General features: G+C 34.6%; 4 protein-coding genes across 10 annotated transcripts in view; 1 reads left to right on the top strand and 3 right to left on the bottom strand.

Annotated features, from left to right (window-relative positions):
• The window catches only part of LOC111511200 (putative inorganic phosphate cotransporter), a 68,907-nt gene extending 62,282 nt beyond the window's left edge, over positions 1–6,625 (top strand). For 6 of the 7 annotated variants that reach the window (XM_074177882.1, XM_074177880.1, XM_074177879.1 and 3 more), the window contains 3 exons: positions 251–495; positions 2,078–2,195; positions 5,089–6,625. In XM_074177882.1, coding sequence (XP_074033983.1) covers positions 251–495; positions 2,078–2,195; positions 5,089–5,111 — 386 coding nt within the window. In that variant the 3' untranslated portion in view covers positions 5,112–6,625. Of the gene's footprint in view, positions 1–250; positions 496–2,077; positions 2,196–5,088 lie in introns of those variants that run through there. The other variant, XM_074177884.1, reaches the window with a different exon arrangement.
• Positions 6,626–7,910: 1,285 nt separating this feature from the next.
• Positions 7,911–14,310, bottom strand: LOC111514238 (odorant receptor 4). Its single transcript, XM_023170479.2, has 4 exons — positions 12,711–14,310; positions 12,552–12,656; positions 12,338–12,493; positions 7,911–8,273 (listed from the first exon to the last, which is right to left on the bottom strand). The coding sequence occupies exons 1-4, from the start codon at positions 12,795–12,797 to the stop codon at positions 8,205–8,207; spliced, it is 417 nt and encodes a 138-aa protein (XP_023026247.2). The 5' UTR covers positions 12,798–14,310; the 3' UTR covers positions 7,911–8,204.
• A 5,485-nt stretch (positions 14,311–19,795) lies between these two features.
• Positions 19,796–20,812, bottom strand: LOC141483309 (uncharacterized; the record flags this gene model as incomplete). The annotated part of the gene is made up of 1 exon (XM_074177811.1): positions 19,796–20,812. A coding segment is annotated over one exon (831 nt), but the record flags the coding sequence as incomplete, so codon positions are not given.
• Positions 20,813–25,247: 4,435 nt separating this feature from the next.
• Positions 25,248–26,673, bottom strand: part of LOC111514237 (tubulin alpha chain) — a 46,652-nt gene continuing 45,226 nt past the window's right edge. The window contains exon 8 of the mRNA XM_023170478.2: positions 25,248–25,608. Coding sequence (XP_023026246.1) covers positions 25,473–25,608 — 136 coding nt within the window. The 3' untranslated portion in view covers positions 25,248–25,472. The remainder of the gene's footprint in view (positions 25,609–26,673) is intronic.

Genomic DNA, 26,673 nt, shown 5'->3' with positions numbered 1-26,673 from the left:
GTTTTTCTGAATATAAATTATCTCAGCTCATTGATCTCTTAGGTTTTAGAATGTCTGCAAAAAACCCGACTATAGAGGCTGAGATATTGCTAACTTTGTTATTTCAGTTTTATTAGAAATAATTTCTTCATTCATTCCATATTGATCATTTCAACTCTTTTCAGCTCAAAGACCGAAACACATTAACCATAATCTCAGTATATCAAATTCCAAATGAGAACCAAAATATAAGATGACATTCTTTTTCTAGGATTATTTGTACCAGGAATAGCTCTAGCTATAGTTGCGAATATTCGAATAGATCAACCTGAAATGGCAGTAGTTCTATTGGTTTCGGCAGTTGCATTCAACAGTGCTTGCATGAGCGGTTTCATCGTGAACCACATGGATTTATCTCCCAACCACGCTGGCATTTTGATGGGTATCTCAAACGCCATTTCACACTGTTGTGCAATAATGGCACTATTATTTGCTCAATATGTGGTTACTGATGAGGTAAATAGCAATGAGATGTAAAAGATTTACAAACAAATTCAGAAATCACGCAGGAGGTTGGAAAAAAGTTCGCTAAGGTAGAAGTCGAACCTCTCGTCAAAGTTATAAAATACGTAGTTTAAAAGTTTAAAAGGCTGTAAATAATACTGTTGTTGGTAACCAGGTGACACGGCCACTTCACAGCAAATGCCATAACATGAAAATAGTTAAATGACTGTCAAAATGTGTTTTCATAGAAATAAGAAATTCATCTATTTTATCATGAAAACAGGACAGTTGTACAAAAAACTTCGTATGATATTTGTGTTAAAAGTTTCATTTCGTTCGTAAAATTGCTCAACTCGCTACGCTCGTTTCGCAAACTTTTTCACTCACAAAATAAAACCTTACTTTCAACACTCATATCATAAATAGCTATAGTGTTTATTATTGTGTTGTTGTTACACACCAAATAATCCAAAAAAACAATATTTCATAACTCTGTTACAGTGCGTACCATGCGCCAAATATTTGTCAATTATATGCAATGGGATCGCAATTCTTCCAATGGGATTGGAAAATTTGAAGATAATTTCATGTTATTTCGAATTTGGCTGCATGTTTTCGGCCTTTTTATGACAAATAATGTTTTCCAATTAATCTTAAACTTCAAAACTTGATTCGTGGATCTTGATACACACTGTTAGGTACACATCTTAATCATGTATCTATTACGTTCATTCATACAAGGCTTAGATATGAACTCAACATGTTTTCGTGGATTAGACCCAGTGAGTCACATTACTTCTGATACTCTAAATCTGTCGTGATCTTGTAAAAAATTAATATAACTCGTATGGAACATATCTATAATATCAATTGAGAGCCGAATTTTTTGAAAACTTTGACTGCAACAGTGGAAATCTCAAGAATTGTTTTCGATTATTCGCTCAATGAAGTCGTTTTTCACGGTAGAATAAAAAAGCTTTAGAAAGAATATCAATCGCCTGCAATTTCATCTGCAGCAAAAGTCACTATTAGACTTTTAGTCTAATTATTCAGACTCAGGGACTACAACTCAGTATTTATTTAAATAAAATGTATGTAGATTTTCTAGTTCAACAAAAAATTACCGGAAATACACAGCCGAAAATGTGAATGTAACAGGATAAATATAAACAGAAATATAAAAAATGTGAGAACTTCCAAACAAAAGAAGAATGAAAAATCTACTACTTTCACGTTAATTTTGAATTACACGAAAGAAAAAAGTTCTTTTGAAACAACTTTCATATAAACATCAATTACATCACTTTTTCCCGGAAAACTAATCTCTCCAAAAAATATTTCTTTTTCATTTTAAATGTACAAAATACTTTCACTTTTATAGCAACATTGAAAAAAAGACAAAACTCAAATCAAATGTCAATAGACAGAATACCAATGTGAATATGGAATACATCAAAATAGAGAAAGCAAATTATGTACAAACAAAATAAGTAAAAGCAAATGTAAATATGAAGTATTAATTCAAATGATTTTTGATTTCCAAAACATCAAGTAAGCTTTTGTAGGTCTGATTTTTCTCTATTTAATATTTCAGGGAAATATAGCCCAATGGAAAATTATGTTCTATTCTGCTGCTGGAATCTATATGGCAGTAACCATTCTGTTTTTCATTTTTGGATCTGGAACAACACAACCATGGAATGATGAAGAAGGTATTTATATTGAAGTATTCATATCTTAAATTGGAATTAGTTTACAACTGATAATTTATTATGATTTTGACTTCGATAGGTTATCAAAATCGCCACACATGTTTCGCTATACAATAACTTCCCCAAGCAGGAATTACTTTTGAATTATAACCATTTCATATTGTAATTACCTACACTTCAATTAGATGAATATTTCTCTGCTGGATTTCACTACCTGAAAAAAGCAGATTCAATCCCAAATTCACTTGTAAAAACAGGTATAAACAGGTAAAAACAATATGCACTGTTTGGTGTCCACCATCGTTATTCATAATATTATTATGTTTATTTATCTCTACACTCTCATAGGCATCTAGATGCCTGTTGTTGTCGACTTGTCTAACTAATCTTACTGAACTAGAGCCTATGTAATGGTTTGGTGCAAAATATGATGGACGACTGCTGATTTTTCTGGTTTTTCATATTTTATGCCTGTTCCTTACATCTTATTTTGATAGATTTTTTATTCTGTCCATAATATTTTGCATCGCTGTCCTCACATTTGATTCCGTAAATTCTAGACATTTCCGAAATCTCGACTTTGTCCTTTGGATTTCCTAAAGGCTCTAAAATGTGTTACGTGTTTTCAATACCACCTTCATACCTAGGTTAGGTTGAGAATGAATGAAATCTCGACTTTTGGAAAAGACGAAACCCAAGATAAATATTTCTCGGTTCCATACCACCAATACATGAAGAACTTTGAAAAGTCACACACTACAGAGCCTTTCAGGAAATCCAAAGAAGAAAGTCAAGAATTCAGGAAAAATCTGTGATTTATGAAATTTAATATAAGGACTGCGTTGCAAAATATTATGGACAGACTAAAAGATCTATTAAAATAATGGAAGACCAGAAAAATCAACAGTCATATACTGCAACAAAACCATTCCATAGACTTTAGTTCATTGAGATTAGTTAAAAAAGTTAACAACGACAGGCATCTAGATGCCTATGAGAGTGTAGAAATAAGTAAACATAATAATATTATGAATAACGATGGTGGACCAACATCTAATAGAATATCATATAGATTGTTGAAATAATATTTTAATTATCAAACTTATCCGACTAGTAGATAAGGCAACATTGTGAAATTAATTCAAGACAATTAAGACGCAGGTACCTAGCAGAGGTGTCTATAGTATAAATGAGGACAATATTGTATGTATATTCAGCTTAATATTTCTCTTGAAGATGATCACTTGGTGATCGATAAACGTGTCGAGGTGTTGAAAATAACGGTTTGGTGTTAGGATGAAACTCCAGTAATATTCAGGTAAAAACAAGTCAATTAATTATTGATTATTACATTGTGATGGAGGGAATACGTATATGGTCATTTGGTAAGAACGAATTCAACAAAAGGCAGCTATTCAGATCAATTTGATCGTTCATTGTATACCAAAAACTCATTTATTTTCATGCGTTCCAGAACGTTCAATTCTTTCTACTAAAAATGAAGAGTTTCAATAGTTTCATTCTGGAAACTGATTTTTTTTATGCGTTCTCTAAATGATCTTCCAGTTTGGCCTATATGTAAAACTTCAGACATGAACCACACGACAATTTATAACCTATTTGTTATTTCAATAGGCATATTCACATTATTATTGGTTTTATATGCCTCATTTACACCTTCATTTGTCAATAAATTTGGATATATTCATGAGTATCTCAAATGAGGTGTCGTTCTTTATTTTCTCTCCACGTCTTTTAAATTTGGGTAATTTTTCGTGGCCTAATTATACAGTTTTTTGGACTGTAAAGAATCTATTAGACGCAATTTGTTTCATTAAATGCAGTTCTTTTCTGAAATTTAGATCGGACAAGGCAACTTCCACTAGTCTCTACAATACATTGAACATAAAATCAGTATACCTACTTGTATATGATCTACCTATCACTGATGTATTATTCGCATTTTCTCTTATTCTGTAATTGAAAAACTGGTTGTAAGTGATCGAAAAAACGATGTAGCAGAATTATTCGACAAATGGACGTGATTCATTTGTTGTCAAATAAGTTTATATTTTCGTGATACATTAATTGAATATTTGCATTTGGTGATCAAAACGTGTTTAATATTGTCTGGTACAGAGATTGTAATCGAAGAAACTTGGTTGCTAGCTATCTAGCGGTAGAACCATCGGATGAACATCATCCAAAATCAATACCTACTTCAATCAAACGTCGATTGATAACTTCAAGAATATCCTAAATGTCTTGTAAATGTTTCAAGCTTTTCACCTGTGTAACTGATTAGTTACTGAACGTCCGGATATTTTTCTCAGCATTGTGCATTCAGTGGTTCACTGAAAATGTCTGAATCATAAACGATCCAACGCTTGACATTTCCTAAAATCTTCGCTACAGAGTAATCTCTATGACAGCAAAGTAATATGTAGGAATAGTATCAGTTGTATTATTTTCATTTCTTTCGTCCTCAGACTTTCATAACCCTAATCTCTCACGCACTAACCAACGGGGTTGTTTTATATTCACATTGGAAAAGAACGGAAGAATCAAAAAAATTATTTCATTTACACTTTATACATTTGTTGAAGGCATAAGCAAAAAAATTATTCGAAGGTGTACTTACTTATTTCTGAATGACTGTCAAACTTTTTACGACGTTTACCAAAAAAACACTCTCTGGTTTAACGAACTCTTTAACAACGGAAGTGATAATGTTCATAGGAAAATTATCAGTGTAGCATTTATCTCCTTGGTTCATTCTGCCCATGTAATCAGGAATTACCTGATTTGATTGATTTTCTTTAAAAAACGCAAAAATGATTTGCAATGAACCAATAATAAACAACCTTCTTTTCATCACCAGTTTTTTTTCCAGAAAAACCAAAACCTGGAGCTTGACTTATCTCTGTTATATCCTCAACTTCATGTGTTCTATGGATACTTGGACGATCGAACCTCATCTTGTATCTACGTTTGTTTGAAGGTGGTTGCAATGTTTCATTGTGAATTTCATTAGTTCGGACTTCCATTGTCTGATATGATATAATATGATGAGAAATCTCTGAGAGAACAAATAAAATTGAAAATTTATACAGAATAGCTGAAAATAAAAATTATATAAGGCAAAAAACCTAGCCACAATCGTCTTCTGGTGATGACTGGACTAATTCCTCCGAGAGACGACTTCTTTGGTTCAGGAGGAAATTCAAAGAAGCCGTGTATATGTTGTCCAACATCGTTTTCTGCCAAGCTAGCGTAGAGATACACAACATATGGAAACCCATAATCAAGCGAAAAACAGCCAACTCCCACCAAACGGTCATCTCCCGCTAAACCGGTGAAGCGGAGAGAGGGAAGAGGGGATAAGTGAAAGTACTCGAATGACCAATAAATAGTCGTGAAGTAACTTGGCTTAACATTTTTTAGTTCCAATTTTATTTCATTTTCGTTGTTCAATTTTCGCTTGATATAATTTTTCATTATCAGCTATTCTGTTTAAATTTTCAATTTTATTTGTTCTTTCAGAGATTTCAAATCATATTTGACATGGAACCGCAGTAATGAAATTCACTCATTATGTATCGTTAGACAATAGCTATGTTTTACAAATAAGAAATGTGCTTTGTGATATTCATATGATTGAATGTGATATGTTTTTTTATAACAGTTGTAGTTACTTTCAGCTCATTCAAATTAATGTCAGTCTGATTTTGATAAGGTATCCCTTCTTCTGGGCAAGGGAAAAGGAAAATTAGAAAGTGCAAATAAGAAAAGAATACAATTTTCGACGGAATAGTTCATATTTAATTTCTTCATATTTTCGTCTTATTGGAATGAAAATCAATTCGTGGTTATAAAATTCAAAAAAACAACTTTAGTATATCCTACTTCTTTTCATTCTGATTGAAACTCAATTTCTCTAATTCTTTGAAATAATATGCCAAATCTGGTAGATACACTATATCTGTTGAAGTTATTGATCATCTAGTCATCATCAACAACTTATTGGCTAAATTATATTTCACAAATTGTTGTCTTCAAAAGAAATATCTTATGATGAACGCGTGGGTTGTCCATTTGAATTTCAATCGCTACTATCATTTTGATAAGTTGAATTTGGAACCTCTAATGAAGAATGAATTTATTGAAAACACTCTTTCCACACCAGAACAAACATACTGTTCCTCGACGCGCGTTTCTCTAAGCAAATTAGAGCACGAAACACGCGTCGAAAGACAGTATTTTTATTCTAATGTGGAAAAAGTGTTGACAAAAATTTCTATTCTTTTCCAAAATTGTTGAAATTTTAATATGACTAGTGTAAAGAAAAGTAAGGTCTGTTTCTTATTTATATATTTCTTATATATATTTATATAATTATATATATTATATTATTATTATATACATTATCATATATTTTCTTATTTATATAAACAGTACGATACAAAACTTCAAAGGGCATCTCATATCATATGCAGATGACACGGCTATTGTTATTACAGGGGACTCATGGGAAAATGTATACAAGGATTCACAGAAGGTATTAAGCTATAGTTAAATTATAACCTTCTAAGTCTGAATGTTAATAAAACAAAATTTCTAACTTTCTCTTTGCTACAAAATGATCAGCCGGAAAAAATGCTTTGAGTATACATCAAAAAAGGTGTGAAACACAAAATTGATCTTGTCCATTGATAGAAAGGTTGATAAATATAAAATATCTAGGTATTATGATCGATCAGCATCTGAGATGGGACGCCCACTCTGATTACGTAGTGAAAAGAATCAGAATGCTAATGAAAAGCTTCTATCAATTACGAGATATCTTGGATAAAAGAATTGTTTTTATATTATATAAATCTCTAGCGGAATCTGTCCTGAGATATTGTATAAATGCTTGGGGTGAAATGTATAATAAAACAATAAAACGACTTCAAACAACACAGAACACTTTAATGAAAATTATTTGAAAAACCTAGGTTATTCTCAACACATCAGCTATATAAAGATTCCGAGATCTTGAATGTCAGGGGTCTATATACCTATCAATGCCTTCAGTGGGTATTCAAAAACAAACAGAACTACGAAAAAAATTTTGCTGAAAAATATACAAGATCTGTTGAGGATCTATCTATCAGAATACCCAAATTCAGAAAGAGTCATACACAAAGATTTATATTCTATTTCGGACATAAACTATACAATATGTTACTTATAAAAGTTAAGCATATAACAAAAATGGCGAATTACAAACAAAACATTAAAAGTTTCATTCTCGAAAGCAATACACTCAATTTAATTTTCAATTGATACACACTCCTCTATTACTCATTACTTATTCTTTCTTATTTTCTCTTTCCCATTATCCTAACCAACCTAACTAATATAAAATAATTCTTATGATAAATTTCAAATTCATCTACTCAATATTACCAATATTATCATTATTATTTTTCGAAACTCGCACTGTATAAAAAAATAAATTGAGATACCCAAATAGAGAATAGAACATTACGATACAAGCATTCATTGTATGTTCTATGTTTCCTTTGTCTTTACGATTTATTTTTTTTATAGTAGATATTGTACCAAAAATAATATGGAATAAATTTTGTTTGTTTGTTTTTCGTTTGTTCTTAGAAATGTACACGATGGAAGAATCACAAAAAACTCAATGAAGAAATGAAAATGTGTTGATTTCACCAATTCAATTTATTTTTAGTATAGATTCAGTGCATTGCTCTACAATTTGTGTATAACCTTCATTTCAATTGGTGTATTATGTTAAACATAGATATCGGTCATTTACAACAAGAATTGTGCAATATATATGCAGTATTTTTGTCTGCGAACGTGTTGACACATCTATATTAATTGCTTTTTGAACAGATAAGTTTACTACAACTTCTCAAATATCGGAAATTTTTAACAGAAAACAACTAAATAACCTGAAAATGAAGTGTATCTCGATCCTATTTATCTCATACTGATTCAATTCTTATTGTCACGATCGTACATAGTCCGCAAGACTGCTAAAAATGAATAGGATGACCGCATAATCTGAAAAACACTCAGTGTAAATGTTCAATAAATTAACTTTACACATATACAGAGTTTATCAATTATGTTATTTCATACGAGATGCAAAAATACGGAAAATGTTTTGGACAAATTTTTCAAGTGACCATGCCTTTGACCTGCGGACAACGTCATCGCATATATATATATATATATATATATATATATATATATATATATATATATATATATATATATAAAATCTAGAAAGGTTAATGCAGTCAAGCTGCTGGAAAATAATTCTATGAAAATCAAAAAATAAATAGATAAGTACTCTTTGATCATTCCCATATTGATTTCAATTTAAGAGCCACCGGTATACAGCTGTTTCAGCCTATTGGGCATCGTCAGTACCGGGCAGGCGGTCCTCGATTGAAGACAAAATGAGAAAAAACCAAGAAAGTACTTGATAAAAATAGCTGCGTAAACGCAAGCGAAACATAAGTGGAACCACCTATTGGTGTGACACCCAAGTCAACTTGCCAAGTTTTTATGTCAGTGTTGGTGGTTTGACCAATCAACCGACAACTGCGGTAGCAGAAATTTGGGAAGCTAACCTGAAATGCCATCGGAAAACGAATCCACATGTTTCTAGAAATGATATGAAATCTAGAAAGGTTAATGCAGTCAAGCTGCTGGAAAATAATTCCATGAAAATCAAAAAATAAATAGATAAGTACTTTTTGATCATTCCCATATTGATTTCAATTTAAGAGCCACCGGTATACAGCTGTTTCAGCCTATTGGGCATCGTCAGTACCGGGCAGGCGGTCCTCGATTGAAGACAAAATGAGAAAAAACCAAGAAAGTACTTGATAAAAATAGCTGCGTAAACGCAAGCGAAACATATGTGGAACCACCTATTGGTGTGACACCCAAGTCAACTTGCCAAGTTTTTATGTCAGTGTTGGTGGTTTGACCAATCAACCGACAACTGCGGTAGCAGAAATTTGGGAAGCTAACCTGAAATGCCATCGGAAAACGAATCCACATGTTTCTAGAAATGATATGAAATCTAGAAAGGTTAATGCAGTCAAGCTGCTGGAAAATAATTCCATGAAAATCAAAAAATAAATAGATAAGTACTCTTTGATCATTCCCATATTGATTTCAATTTAAGAGCCACCGGTATACAGCTGTTTCAGCCTATTGGGCATCGTCAGTACCGGGCAGGCGGTCCTCGATTGAAGACAAAATGAGAAAAAACCAAGAAAGTACTTGATAAAAATAGCTGCGTAAACGCAAGCGAAACATAAGTGGAACCACCTATTGGTGTGACACCCAAGTCAACTTGCCAAGTTTTTATGTCAGTGTTGGTGGTTTGACCAATCAACCGACAACTGCGGTAGCAGAAATTTGGGAAGCTAACCTGAAATGCCATCAAGTACTTTCTTGGTTTTTTCTCATTTTGTCTTCAATCGAGGACCGCCTGCCCGGTACTGACGATGCCCAATAGGCTGAAACAGCTGTATACCGGTGGCTCTTAAATTGAAATCAATATGGGAATGATCAAAGAGTACTTATCTATTTATTTTTCGATTTTCATGGAATTATTTTCCAGCAGCTTGACTGCATTAACCTTTCTAGATTTCATATCATTTCTAGAAACATGTGGATTCGTTTTCCGATGGCATTTCAGGTTAGCTTCCCAAATTTCTGCTACCGCAGTTGTCGGTTGATTGGTCAAACCACCAACACTGACATAAAAACTTTGCAAGTTGACTTGGGTGTCACACCAATAGGTGGTTCCACTTATGTTTCGCTTGCGTTTACGCAGCTATTTTTATCAAGTACTTTCTTGGTTTTTTCTCATTTTGTCTTCAATCGAGGACCGCCTGCCCGGTACTGACGATGCCCAATAGGCTGAAACAGCTGTATACCGGTGGCTCTTAAATTGAAATCAATATGGGAATGATCAAAGAGTACTTATCTATTTATTTTTTGATTTTCATGGAATTATTTTCCAGCAGCTTGACTGCATTAACCTTTCTAGATTTCATATATATATATATATATATATATATATATATATATATATATATATATATATATATATTTATATATATATATATATATATATATATATATATATATATATATATATATATATATATTTGGGAAGCTTGACTGCATTAACCTTTCTAGATTTCATATATATATATATATATATATATATATATATATATATATATATATATATATATATAAAGAAGTTATTGATCGGACATAGCATTCAAAAAATTGGCAAACACTTGGTTACCAGAAGAAAGAAATATAAATGCACGGAGCCACCAGCAGTGAGTTTGATAGTTTTCTTGTAAACACAAGATCTATTAACTGAAACCACAAATGTGCGGCTGGCTCCTGCTGGTGGCTCTGTGCATTTGTATATTTCTTTCTTCTGGTAACCAAGTGTTGTCCATCCTTACACTTGGCTGCACGATACTGATAATCGGCCAAAAGCCACGAAACACGTGTCTATGGTTTGCCAATTTTTTGAGTGTTATGTCCGATCAATAACTACTTTATCTATATCAAGACACTCGATAATCTTCGTATTTGTATTATTTCCTGGACCCGGATGTCACGCAGGTAGCTATAGCTGCCTCCGTGGTGAGTTTGATAGTTTTCTTGTAAACACAAGATTTATTAACTGAAACCACAAATGTGCGGCTGGCTCCTGTTGGTAGCTCTGTGCATTTGTATTTCTTTCTATATATATCTTGAGATCATTGTGAATTTTTGAGAAGCAATGGTTTATACGCTTCGAGAACGGATTGAAATAATGAGTTTATACTACCAGTATGGAAATAGTGCTAGAGCTGCTACCCGTATGTTCAATGATAATCATCCAGGGGAAGAAATGTATGACACAAATACGTTTCGGAATTATTGAACAAATTTATGGAAACTGGATCTGTTAACAATAAAAAGCATAACTGTTCAGGAGTTGTCAACGATGAAGCTATTTGTACTGCAGTTTTAGGGCACGTTGGATTAATGAAAAATTCGCAATCTCTTCCTAAGTTATTTCATGAATCAGGAATCAGTCGTACAAATGTTTTCAGGATCCTTCATAAGTAGGTACAAATTTTATCCAAGATAAGACTAGATCATGAATTGAACAAAGATGATTTCGATAGACGTATCGAGTTTTGTGAAAGTCTCACTGAACGGATCAACTTGCATCAGAATTTCTTGTATTAAATTTATTTTTCGGATGAATGTACGTTCAGTGCGACAATTTTTGGATGATCATTTTCCTGGTCGCTGGATTGGCAGAAGAGGTCCTAGAGAATTGCCACCAAGGTCTCCGGATCACACTCCTGTAGATTTCTTTCAATGGGGTCATTCGAAATATAAAGTTTATGAGATAGAATCAACAACATTAGAAGATTTGAGAGAGAATGTCATGAGGCATTGCAGAGAAATAACTCCCGAGATTCTCAACCATGTGAGGGCGGCAATAGAAGCTCGTTTGTACTATTGTATGGAAGTTGGTGGAAACGTTTTTGAAGATTTAATTATTCAATCATCAGATTTTGATTCAAGAATTAATAAAAAATCTTCTTTTTCTGATTTATTGCTTCCATATTCGTCTCTAGAATGAATATTTCAAAATGTGACCTCCTGTATAATTGTTGACCTATTTCTTTTTTTTTTCCTGCAAATCATTATTTCAAAAGTTATTTAGAGTGGCTCGTTTTCAGCTCAAATAATTTGTAGCTCCCGAACCATAAGCTTCATGTTTTATACTCTGTTGAAATTTGCTCATCATGGAGCATCTGATAATGCAAAGGAAAATAGGGTGATCTATTCAAAAAATTATTTAATTCACTGTTTTGTACCCATTTTACTGCCCTGTTAAAGCTTCCCATTACAAGTGAAAGCTTGGCAAAGTAAAGCAGAGTTTTTATTTTTATTTTTTGACTGAGAGACCCTTTTAATCCATTTTCCTGTACATGTCTCCACTCGCTAAGATAATCCACTTCATATATGTATATATGAATTCAAACATAAAGAAAATTGAAAATCTAATTACTTACCCAACTGAGTGTCACCAAATTCACGGGGAAAATTTTGGCTGCTGTGAAAATTATGGGCGCTTTACATCTTTCCATCAAAATGATAAATGTTTTGCGAACACTTTTTTCAGAAATATACCAGTTAGACATGTACATGGCCAAATTGACGTCTTCGCTCTGAAAGTATCGAAAATGGACCAGTTTCACAATGCAAAATCCCATGAATACAACTCACATTAGTCATAATACTATGCCCGAAAAAACAGTATAGTAAAATTTGTATGAACATCGCGTTCATATAGACGAATGAACTCATAAACTGAGGGCTTCCAAGAGAAACCTAAAAAATAGTTTCAGCCCAATAAAATTTTCAACTGATGATTTTTTTTCATACATCTAGCATTACAAAACCTGTGAAGCAAATAGCCACTACACTAACCATAATTTGTATGAAGATGGCAGTGGAAAATGTGTTCTGCATAATTTTCACTAACCTGAAAAAAAAAAATGTCTAATGTTCCTTCGACAAAGAATGTAATCTATTAAGCAGAGCAAATTTTATATTGACTGATCCATCGAAACAAATATTTTGTGTGGTTGTTTTGGTTTGGTCATAAAACTTGTTTGAATACAATAACTTGAAACTAAATCAATCTTGTATCAAGAAAAGGAAGGATCTGATTATTTTCTATTTCGATAGTGAATTGCAATTTTTCATCATATACATTGACAACATCAAGAATTTCAAGAGATTTGTCATAAGGTATTGCACAAATGATATCGTCAACGTATTTCTTTAAAAAAGGAATTTCAAAACCTAGTTTGGGAAGTGTATTTTCAAAAAGATCGTATTGAGCTATAATAGGAGAAATGCTAGAGTTATTCGTAAAACTGATAATTCCTTGTTAACTGATTGGTATATCAAACCTACTAATTTAGGAAGATATATCAATTACTATTCATTTCATAAAAAATCAGTTAAAATCAATTCAATTTTGTGTTTGAAAAAAAAAATAGAAAAATTAGTACACCCTTCCCTCAAGCAAAAAAATCTCAGACTTTTTAGAGACATATTGATCGAAAATTCCTATCCCAGAACACTTCTCAAATAATTTTCAATACTGGCAGTAATGCCAAATTGAAAGATGAAACGGATACTACAAAAAAGTCAAATGTGATTTGTAACAATTGTAATTTGGATTATATTACAACTAGAATTCTTAAAGATAGTGATATAAAGCTCAATAGGAAATCATGTGCATCAGCGCAACATTCTATTGAAACTGGGCATAAACCAAATTACTCCAATATCAAAGTTTTACATTCAGAAAAAAACACTTTCAAACGCCTTTTCCTTGAAATGGTTGACATTGATAATCTCAACAATATATACAGTAACTTATTGGAACTACACCAAAAAACACAATGATAATAATGAAAAATCAAATCATCATGCCCATTGTAAAATGACATTTATGTGAAGGTATGACATTTGTCAAACCAAAAAAATAATCCATCAATGTTTAACTTTCTTTCGTCGATTGATATGTTCAATTCATTGTGCTTTACTCATTTTTACTGTAACTACCTATGAATTGTAATGTTATTCATTGCCAAAAAAACACACAACTGAATAAATATATATATATATATATATATATATATATATATATATATATATATATTATAAGTAGATTAGTACTTTTTCATCATTCCCATATTGATTTCAATTTAAGAGCCACCGGTATACAGCTGTTTCAGCCTATTGGGCATCGTCAGTACCGGGCAGGCGGTCCTCGATTGAAGACAAAATGAGAAAAACCAAGAAAGTACTTGATAAAAATAGCTGCGTAAACACAAGCGAAACATAAGTGGAACCACCTTAAATTGAAATCAATATGGGAATGATCAAAAAAGTACTAATCTATTTATCTCTTGATTTTCATGGAATTATTTTCGAGCAGCTTGACTGCATTATCCTTTCTCGATTTTATATATATATATATATATATATATATATATATATATATATATATTATATTGTATCAGCATATCACTATGCCCTGTACTGATGATGGGGCAATCACCACGAAACCGGTCTATCACTTGGTCGGATCGACCAAACGAAGTTAATTTCCACTGCGTATCATCCAACCCGTGGTAGAAATCGCACGTTGAAAAGTGAGACATCTTTGATCCTTAGCTTGCGCAAAAGTTTCCACTTCAGAGGGTCGTCCTCCGTATGGGGATGTCAGCTGGATAACAAAAAAACAGAATTTGAACAGATTCCCAAATATACCTTGCCATTTCCCATAGAAAATATGAGGGGACCGATATTTGAAGATATACGAACCGATAACACTTCCCTTATATTACATCGAAATGAACATTTTTATTGTAGAAAAGTATGAGTGAAGAAACCCCTATTTTTTTCGATAAGAAGTGTATATATCAGTGCTAGGAATTATTTGGTGAAAGGTAATACCTCACACTACTTTCAACTTCTATGGGTTGGGTTGCCTTTCATAAAGGGGCGACAAGTGGTTTACATAAAAACTCATTTTTGAACTATCTTCATTGATTTCAAAAATCTAATTTCAATATACGTATGTATCTCTCCTCGATAGTTTTCATTTTTGATTTCTGTTAGAGTTTTGATATATGGGATGTTTCTTCCCCGTTTGGGTCTTTGTTCACGAGATGGAGTTGTTACTAGTTAACCATCGTCCTCTCAGACGAAGGTTTCATATATATAGCGGAGCCGTGTTGAAATTAATCGAGTCTCAGATACTTTGCTGTCTGGGTAGCATTTTTCCTTTACTGACGAAAAGTAATACCTCGAAACCGCGGTCTGCAGGTGATCTACTTTGAATAAATTCAGCATGGTCCTGCTGCTGGATGATCGAGAAACATCTGCGAGACTAGCCTCTGTGAGGAATCTTGCATAAATGTCTGTAAGATATAATACAATATCCAGCGTGGGAAGTACTTAGTTGTTTTTCGACAGACGTTTACCACACCCTACTGTGTAGGTAGTTGGGAGAGATTAATATATCGAAATTTATTTCAAAATATTTATTTCCTGAAAATTCGATTGTGTAAAAACATTAGATTGTGATTTATCTCCACCCAGATTGTAAAATAGTTCACATAGTTGTTTTGCAAGCTATAAGGAACCAAACGAAAAGCAGTCGAGTCCAGCGTAGTGATTCAGCCGTAGCGTAGACCTATGGCTGGTCGAAACAGAGCTGTCTGGTGTAAAATAACGAATATTTTGCTCTGGTTTCGATCATTCACTTTGAAGAAGGGACTACAGGGAAAAATAGAGGACGAATCTCTTTCGTCAGTAGTTTCCGAAACTTGGTTTGTAAAAAACGAAATGAGGAAAGGCACTCAGGTTGAATTAGATAATTTTGAAAAATTTCAATTGTAGACAGCACAGGGCCTCAAAATCCTGCCATCATGGATCCCGACACAATGGAAAGGCCCGTACCTTAAATCAATGAATAGAGTTTGTCATGCATGGAAAAGTTGCAATGGATTGTCCATAATTCAGAGTACTGATTACTTATATCAAAATTTTATTGATAAAGTTTATTTGAAATAAATTTTCAATTAATAGATATTTGGCGTCGGGTGCTTTCTTCGTGTGTCTAATATTATGAGTGTCGCTCGACACTCATAATACTAGACTTTCTGAAGCTTCGAAAGTCTGGAAATAGCAAAATGTGACATGATTCTTATTCTCGCTCATTATTCGCTCTAGAAATCATTGATGCGTGACCTCCTCTCCCTATTTTCCTGTAGAGAGAGGCTAGATGGACTGCATATAGACCTGTGCACATCGCCAATTGCACAAATTAATCTAATGCAAGGTACAATAGACTGCTGATTGACATTGGAAGTCACAGCATTCTGGAAATGAACTCTGACATTATGCCACCAACTGTCAACAACGAAATGCCTTATGCAGTACTGTTTCCAAATAGAGAGGACTGGATCCTCCGGAAGAAAAAAATATTAAGAGTAGGTAGTTGTCCCATCACAAACAAATCATTATTCACCCTAGAAATTTTTGCTGCTTGACGGAAAGTGGAAATATATACTGTTAGATATACGTTTGTTTGAAGGTGGTTGACAATGTTTCGTGATGCATTTCATTAGTTCGGCCTTCCATTGTCTGATAGGATATAATTTGACTTGAAATCCCTGAAAGAATCTGTAAAAAATAAAAAGATTAGCTGAAAAATAACAATTATATTGAGCAAAACACTGAAATTACAATGAAATAACACGCAAGCAACAACAAAAATATCAAAAAAAATGAACTTCACGACGTTTCGATTGCTAGTATCCACATCGTCTTTGGGTGATAACTTATTTCTCCAAGATCTGACTATTTATAGGTCATTCGAGTGCTTTCACATATCCCCTCTTCCCTTTCTTCGCTTCATCGGTTTTAGCGAGAGCTGAACGTTTGGCGGGAGTTGGTTGTGTTCCACTGGATTAGACGTTTTCATATGTTACGTATCTCTAAGGTAACTTAGCTAAATGCGTTGTTGGAGAACATATATGCGGCCTCTCAGTTTCACCGATGTATGATTCGCCGCATTCGCAGGGTATCCGGTAAATGCAATTCTTGAAATCGCAGCCCGCGTTTGATGGCCTGGTTTTCCTGAGGCTGCTACGGATAGTGTTCCCAGATCTGAAGAAGGTTCTGATATTATACTTGGACCCAATTATCCTTTCCGACAATCCTCTGATGTAGCCTAGAAGTACAAGTACTGGTTGTGGCCGCTTCTCTTCCTTGTGGAGCAGTTCCACCCGTTCCATCAGCCTTTTGGAGTAACCATTCTGTTGGAGGTTATTTTTGATGATGCCTACTTCGTTTTCGAGACCTTCCTTTGTATTACAGCACGGTCTAGTAGTCTTGACGATTCCTCTCTTAGTCAATTGACGGTGGTTGGATTCCTGGTTCAGATACTCTCCCGTGTGAGTGTGTTTTCGATATACAGATGTTTCTCATTTAGTGTCGGTCTTCTTCACCAATTCGTCTAAGAATGGCAATTCGTTGTGGACTTCCTTCTCCATTGTGAAAGTGATGGAAGGACTTACGTTGTTGATGTGCTTCAGGAAAGCGTCTAGTTCTGCATTATCATGATTCCATATTATGAAGGTGTCGTCCACGTATCTCAATCACACTTGAGGCGTCTTGTGGGCTTTTTCAATAGCCATATATTGGCTATAACCGGTGGAAGTGGCGATCCCATTGGCAGTCCCTCATCTTGCGTAAAGAATTCGTTCTTCAGTTGGAAGTAGCAGTTTCTTACACAGCATCCCAGTAATTTCATGATTATTTATATCGGTAAGTTTGTTCTACCTTTCAGGTCCTCACCTTCGGAAAACTTCTTCTGTATGATTTGAAGTGCTTCTTCGACAGGAACGTTGGTGTATAGGTTTTCCACGTCGAAATCGATCCGTTGATCCTGCTTTTTGACTTCGATTGCCCCTAGTAGTTCAACAAAATGCCTTGCAAAAGATGATGTTTTTCTTTATAGTGATTTAATTATTGTTAGTAAAAATCTGGACAAGTTCTGAGTGGCTGAATCTCTGGAGCTAATGATCGGTCTGAGTGGAACATCCTTCTTATGGATTTTGGGTAGTCCATACAAGTGAGGGGGCTTACTGTGGTGCGGTGTTAGCGATGATCTCTCTTTTTCCGAAAAATATAATTTGTGTTTTTCAAAGACTGGAACAACTTCTTTTCAATTGATGCAGTAGGGTCCCTTATGACCTTCGTGTGTTTTCCTTTCTGAAGCACCTCTGCGATCTTTTGTTCGCACACAACAATCTTTTGTTCCATCACAACAGTAGCGTTTCCCTTATCTGCAGGTAAGATCTTGATGGTGTTGTCTCTTCGTTGCCCGTTCAGAACTCTTCGTTCTTCATTGCTGATGTTAGATGTTCGAACTGGTTCTCGATATAGCTGTTCTCTGATTTTCCATTTGAATTCTTCTGCCTCGATCTGATCAATAAGGAAACTGGTGAATTCCACTGCAGGTATTATTTCCAAAGTGGGCACAGATGTTGGTACAATGACGAAGTTTAGACATTTTCTCAACGAGGATTCCTCTATGTCCGTGAGCGGGCAGGAACTTTGGTCCATGATCCTCTTTCAAGGTTTGTCTTCGTATTTATTCAAATCGTTTTGTGGCATCCTGCATCAGAGTATACCTCTTCCAACGGTGATAATTAATTCAAAACCTTATCAGTGCTTGGCTGGCGCGTTCCAATATGCGTTTGACTCTCTCTCTTAGGATTGGCGATTTCAGCAAAAAACCTTTGGGTATGATGCACAAAAAGCTGAGGTTACTCCAAAGTGATGGTGGAACAGGCTTTAACCAGAAGACAGCAGGAGCTCCACAAGGAAGAGAAGCGGCCACCACCAGTACTTGTACTTCTCTACATCTGAGGATTGTCGGAAAGGATAAGAAGGATTGAGTTCAAGTATAACATCAGAACCTGCTTCAGATCTGAGATCACTATCCGTAGCAGCCTCACGAAAACTAGGCCACCAAACGCGGACTGCGATTCCAAGATTTTAATTTACCGGATATCCTGCGAGTACGGAGAATCATACATTAGTGAAACTGAGAGGCCGCATATATGTTCTCCAACAACGCATTGTGAAACTAAGAAGCCATTGAAAGTTCGCATTACCGAACACAAGAAACACACACATTGAGGAGAAACCAGAACACTGGTTTAGGAGAAAATTTAAAGAAGCCGCATATATGTTGTCCAACAACGCATTTAGTCAAGCTAGCGTAGAGATACGTTACATATGGAAACCTCTAATCAATCGGAACACGACCAACTCCTGCCAATCTGTCAGCTCACGCTAAAACCGATGAAGCGGATAGAGGGAAGAGGGTATAGGTGAAAGCACTCGAATGAGCTATAAATAGTCAGATCTCTGAGAAATAAGTCCAGTTATCAACCGAAGACGATTGTGGATTCTAACAATCCAAATGTCGTGAAGTTGGAATCTTTTAATTTTTAATTTTCATTTAATAATAATAATAATCGTCTTTATTGTTACCCAGCTATAGTTACATACAAATATTTAAATAAATTAGAGAGCTAGTTGCTGACATAACAAAAGGCGAAGTTCAACTCAGTTAGCACAAGTGCTACTGAGTTGTTCTTCTTGTTAATAATTTTTTAATTTTCATCTCGTGTTAATAGTTCGAATTTTTTATTTTTTTGTTGTTACTTGTATGTTATTTCATTGTAATTTCAGTTTTTTGCTTAATATAATTGTTATTTTTCTGCTAATCTTTTTATTTTTTTACAGATTCATTCAGTTATTTCAAATCAATTTATATCATATTAGACAATGGAAGTCCGAACTAATGGAATGTTACTACATATAAATAAAGAGAGTTTGAATCAGGAATTTGTTTGGATCATCTCCTGGTGATGCTAAGTTGGTTAATGAAAGGCTCGTCAAGAAGTTGCAGTTGGAGTGTTTTGGAGTAGTGCTTTTTCCGAAAGCATGAGTTGATTCACTTGACAATAACCTGCCAGTCCGAATTTTGTCCCCTTTGATCATGGGCAAAGTATATTTCATAATCAATTTTTTTACCGTTTCTAATATAGTTTTTATGAGAAAGAAAATAATATCTTGCTGAAAAAGAATAACTGGCTTCCTTCTGAAACTAATTCATGATATTTGACTAACCTTAAGACCGTCGTATGTGAATTAACATTTCTTATGATATCTCTCATTACATTATCATTACTTGACCCATAATCTATATCAGATAAGCCGTTTTTTATGATTTTCAGTTGGCCGACGATTATCATTATATATTGACAAGTAAAAATGTCGATTGTTGAGTTTGTCAACGCACTCAAACTCAGGGAAACCATATGGAACGTAAAAGCTGAAATATAATGACTCGTCTTACGAACATCCCATGGGTTCCAAACAGTTAGGGGTAAAGCACCGTCCTCAATATTCGAAAGCGGATGGAACATGTCAGAAGTGATAGCAGTAAAACAAATCATTCGATAAATTCTACCAAACCATTCGGCGATTCTCACAGAGTTCTTCATAATTTTTAAATTTTCCTCGGAAAACTGTCGAAACTCGGGTTTCGAAATAATGTCCTCCAACTCTAAAATGTTTTTCTTTTTGATAATCAAATTAAAAACTTTGCAAAGACAAGCCGTTTGTGTTCCAGCGATGAGGAGAGTTTCAGCAACTGCCGATACATTTTTATACTCGATAAAAATACCAATTATCATCATCATGTAAATTGAGATGGAAATTGAAAGAGTTATAACTGCTGTTAAGTTACTTAAACTTCCTCTGCATGTCTCGTTGTTGGGAAAGCATCCCAAGTAAAGAAGAATTTTCCTCTCGAATTCGAAGACATGAGGTAACTTGTAATCCTGAAAATGAACATGGAATCCCAATAAAAAATAACATTTGAAATTATAGTATTACTTTTTCAGAAGACAATTTCATATCACTACTAGATTCCATATCACTACTTGCTTTCGGAATGTAGCCTCGGTAATGTTTTGAAACATTTCTGGTTTTCCAAGAAGTTATTTTTCAATTGGACAATTATTTCAATTAAAAGTATTACAGAAATAAATAGGTTATAATTTTCCAACAACTAGTTATTCCAACTACATTTAATATATCGGTCATAATAGAAACTTTAATGAATTTGAAATTGCTATAATTTGAATATACAGAGTAGAACGTCGAAAATGTACCAAAGCAAGTGAAGTTTTTTTCTAAGGGCGACAGACAACCCTGAAATCATTGCAAAAACATTATCAGTAGGGGTGTCATCCCCAATTGTGGAGTGATAACTCATTGAAAATGGCTTTCGTTTCCCTGTCTACTCCTGTTCTGCTTTTCAAAATCTATGGAAATAGATATATGATATATCAAATGATATGGAATGAATGAATGCATCCAAAACTCACAATAGGTAATCTCAAGAAATGTTCAAATATTCACCATTTACTTGCTGACAATAAAGAAGTTGGTTTATAAATTAATGGATAGGTACACGTGGTCCTTCAAAATTGCCTGCTTGGCGCCTCTAGATCTTTTAAGAATATATGTGATAGAACTCGAGGAAGTAAAAAAAGATTCTTGCAAAGATATTACTTCAGGAAAATTCCCTAATATAAGAAATCAATTTCAAATTCAAAATATACTTTATTGCCCGAAGAATGAATTCTTATTGACAAAGCCTTGTGAGAAATATGAAATATAAATGAAATCACAAAAGTAAAATCACAAAACGTAAGTGATAACGTGAACTGAAAAGAGACCTGTTAATAATAGTAATCTAATAAAAAAGTTCAGGACATAAGAACATGGTCAGTAAAATGGAATAAATCAATTTGAATTGAATTGAATCAAAACAAATCAAATCAATAAAATACCGTCGATATAAAAGTTATTCATACTCTATTAAAATTATCATCATAGAATTCTGCTAACCTATAATAAGGTCTCACAGAAAGCAAATTTTTCAACTCTTTCTTAAGAGCGCTAAGGTCATTTATCATTCTTATAACTTGAGGAAGGTGATTGAACACTTTGTGACCGATGTAAATAATGAAATCTTCAAGAAAGTTTTTGGCTTTCTACTACTCCAAAAACTTTCTTTCCCAAAAATCAATCACTCCTAAAAAATATAACCCCTTCAATTCGAAATCTTTAACTAAAGTCGAAGAAGACAGCGGTAATTTGAAGGTGAATCTTTGTCTGGTTTGATACATTGGCTCGTCCAAGTTGTTAAAAAGTTCCTATTTTTAAAGAGAAGGAAAATCGTTACTTATATAAATAAGACCATAGTTAGGATTGAGTTAGAGGCGAAAAGAGGTCGACAAGAATCCCTAGGCTTAGTTGTACATATATGCATCGTATTGCACGTTTCTGTATCTATAAATAATTTGTAAACTAACCTCACCATTTTCAGGAAATGAAAGATAAACATTTGAGTTATTTACTAGAATAAACTGGATTGAGTGTTTTCCGAAATTGTGATACTTCTATATATGTATCTGTAGAGTAGGAAGGGTGACTGTAAGCCCACAGCACTTAGGCCACATGTGACCCATTGTACATCCTCCCGAAGAGTCGTCCTCCTAGATCAACGTCCATCCTGCCCTTTCCAGGAAGGTAGACAGGTCACTGTGAGACATTTCCTTTATATTGGCAGGTGTAGGCCAAAACTCGTCGAACACACCCTCTTATTGACGATAATTCCGGGCACTCGCATAAGGACATGCTTGACAGTCCCATCGTCCTGTTTACATATCCTGCATAGAGGTGTGTCCACTAGCCCCATATTATGGAGGTGTTTCCTTAGTTAACAGTGGCCAGTCAGAAATCCTACTGTTGAGTGTAGATTTTTCCTGGTCATCGCCAGATATTTCTTCGGGTCAGCTTCCCAGGGTCGTTTGGGGTTATGCTGACACGATTGCATCCTTTGATTCCATTCCATCTCTTTAGGCATTGAGCAGTGTAACATTTGGCTAGTTTCGCAATTGTCGAAGTCATCAGGCCGTAGGTGCCACTGGGTCCTGAAATTCCTAATCCTTGGCTAAAGAGTCGGCAATGCGATTACATTTACTCCTGTCGTGCCCTTTGACCCACCTCAGGATACTGTTATTATCTACCGAGTCTTTGGCTAAATCTTGGTGGCACTCTAGTACTATACCTGGAGTAACACGTCTGTTCAAGGCTAATATAGCTTGTCTGCTATCAGTACAGATTGTTATGTTTTTGCCACAAATTCCTTTCCTGGTTATTTCTTTTGTGGCGATTGAGATACCAGCCAGTTCTATTTGGACCACGCTGGTATTTTTCCCATTCCCCTTTTAATCCTTAGGCTTAGTGACCTGGAGTACACCCCACATCCTGAGCCTTTTCTGGTTTTGAGCCGTCTGTATATATGCGTATTGCATTTCTAGCATCTGACTCTGTATTCTGTTTTATTTGTATTTTGTAGGGTTTATTAAACACAAACCTGGGTTGAATTGCATCACTGGTTGCCTGCAGCAGAGGTTGAGCGGTAAGCAAATCTCGCCATAGGCTCAGCTTCAATCATCCATTCCTACTTCGAGGTTTACACCAGCCGTGCGCAATCGTAACATGGCCATTAACGCAACCTCCTTAACGTTCAGACCCGTAATTAATTCCATTGGCTACTGTGATGTTTAAACAAGCCAGTTGCTGTATTTGATATAATTTTTAATGGCCGTTGCTTGTAGAACTTTCGGTCCCCAAGCAATGGCTCCGTACGTTAAAGTAGGTCTTATTATTGCAGTGTAGATCCAGATGACCACACGGGGTGAAAGACCCCATCCGCGTCTCACTGTCCTCCGACATTGCTCATAAGCCACATATGCTCATTTTGCTCTACACTGTAGGTGAGAGTTCCATGTTAGCTTCCTGTAAAGGGTAGTACCAAGGTATTTCACCTCTCCAGAGAAGTTCAATTTGCTTTTGAAGATTTCGAGAGGTTTTCCTAGTGAAAAGGACCATCTCAGTCATCTTGGGATTGATCGACAGTGAGTGTTCCTTACACCATGTTTCTATTAATTTGATCCCATCCTGCGCTCTATCGCACAGTGTCTTCACAAATTTGCCGGTCTGCAAGATAACCATGTCATCTGCATATGCATTTGTGTAGAATCCATTATTGTTAAGGTGAATAATCAAGGTATCCACTCCAGAGAAAGGGTGATAAGACTCCTCCCTGTGGACATCCCCAATAACGTCGATATCTATGAATATACCCAGGGTGGATTCTTTGTTGCCCAATGATCTCTCGATTCTGCCAACCACATGGTGAAGGGCCAAATCATTAGGTGTAGTCCTTCCTACCTGGTTTGGGTATGAATACTACTCGTACTTCTCTCCATTTACTGGGAATATACCTTAGAGATAGAGAGGCTCTGAATATTCCAACCAGGTGCGGCATAAGAATATCCAGTCCCCACTGAAGTATGGCTGGTCTTATACCGTCAGATCCTGGTGACTTGAAGGGGGAAAATCCCGATATGGCCCATCTTATCTTGTCCAGGAAAGACAGAACCTGGAAAGTGAGTTTCCATAAGAATCTCGGCACTCTCTTGGAGGTTGGCGGTTTTGTCACCATTTTCCCTCGTCAGAATGCCGATACTCTTATGGTGGTCATTTGAGAGTTCCTTCTGTAGCCTAGAAGCTAGTGGGAAGTCTTCGACTGCCTCACAGTAGGCTCTCCATGCTTCTCTTTGTTTTTGTCTGCAGACTTTTTTGAACTCTCTGTGATACTTATCTTTCATTTCTAGGTTCATTGAAATAATATATAACTGCTAACCAAAAATACACCAACAATCTTATCAATCGAGTTATCACAAGGTCCTCTTTTCTATTCGAAAACAATGATACGGTTTCCCCGTGAGAGCGACAATTATTGATTAATCGGTACAATTAAACTTTATTTCACTGCTACACTGACAATACAAACACTTCAACTGAAAATTCGATCGTCTCATTAGAACCTTCGTACCGCACTTTGTACTAAACTCCTCAATTTACGTGTTGGTAGTGTTTATATATCGTTAAGGAAAGTCGCTCGAGTTATCTCGAAGTGACGCGATATTTAAAACGATCGCGAAGCGCAAGTCGAGTTGAACGCAACCTTGACCAAGCCCACAATCGATTGACGACGGCCAGCGGCGATAAAGTATCTCACATGTTTTCTTTTACAAAATATGAAACTCTTCAAAAAATGTTTTCGTCACGAAGGTAACTATACATCTCAATAACTCATTGCTATATCACGTAATATATTCTCTCTACCTATATTTTTTCAAATATTGACTATATAATAAAACAATTACCAACTTGGTAGAAACATTTATTTTGAAGATTAAATAAATAAGATACGATATATGCAGAATTAAAAATGGGTAGAACAAAAATTATAACAACTATGAATTATAAAAATAACATTCACCCCAGGACACTGTTGATGTATATGACTAGTAAAACATAAAAAGGAAGACGGTAGAAATATACCAAAATACCAATGTACTCTTTCGAAAATATGGACCGGCCATCCGCCTTTTAAAACGTTTGTTCTCCATCAAAACATTCATCTACTGCAGAGTCTGTTCCAACTTCCTCATAATCTTTTTCTAATGCCGCCAGATCTTCCCTGGCTTCCGAGAATTCTCCCTCTTCCATGCCTTCTCCAACGTACCTGTGACAAATAATCATTTATTAATTCAGTACACCATTCAACAGCTAAATTCGATTACATAACTGGTATGAGTATACTCTATTTCATTTCAGTAGAGCACAATAGCGAAACAAACAAAACAAACAATATGACCAATACAAATAAGAGTAGAAAACAAATTCCACCTTTTAGTTATAGAATGAACATGATTACAACATGAACTTCCACATAAAACTAACAGAAAATAAAGAACAAAAATTAAATCTGCTAGAATCTCTGGAAATCAATAAACTCAAAATTGTTTTAAACGATCAACAGGAAGTTATTCATTCATAATTATTGAACTTGTTCTCATCAAATATTCATATATTAACTGTTTTTCTAAAATATTAAATGTTTATTAATTTGTGTTAACGAAATCTACCCGTTTTGCTAGAATTAATCATTTATCTAATTGAGTTCCAACATGAATTACCAATATTGTACCTGTTTTTAAAAAAATATTGTATTGCATTCAAAATCTGCTTGTTTTACCAGATTCAATCATTCAACTTATTTCATTATTACCTACCGTTATATAAAATATATTATAAAATAGTTTAATGTACCAGTTACTGATGGAGCTACCGTATGGCGAAACGCGTTTTCAATAAAATACATTGTGACACTTCTATAATTATCATCATGGATCATCCAGTTCCATGTCACCCAAATATTATAGATTCTCTAATATACATTAACCTAGTATGAAACTGAGACCTACCATTTCTTCCATTGATGCTAAAAACATCAAAAATTCCCAAATGATTACTAAAATTCCCAAATGATTACTAAAATTCTTACTGATGCTTATAATTTTGAAAATGATTTTATAAGGATTCTTTCGATTTTTATAAATGAAAAATCATCATCACCACCAATATACCTACCTATAAATCTAGTAGAGAAAAGTATAATCAAAAGATGGAATGATAAAATTAATAAACAAAAAAAAATTATTGAAATACAATTGACTCGCGATAGTCCGATACTTTACAGTCCGACACGCTCGGTAGTCCGACGCTGCGCCGTCATCGGTCTAGTCTA

The sequence above is a fragment of the Leptinotarsa decemlineata genome, unplaced genomic scaffold, assembly GCF_025532065.1.
Source record: "Leptinotarsa decemlineata unplaced genomic scaffold, Ldec_3_MD MMD2_tig00003308_RagTag_RagTag, whole genome shotgun sequence".
NCBI lineage: Eukaryota > Metazoa > Arthropoda > Insecta > Coleoptera > Chrysomelidae > Leptinotarsa > Leptinotarsa decemlineata.
Note: the sequence above shows the minus strand (reverse complement) of the source record. Positions and strands in the feature narration are given on the sequence as shown.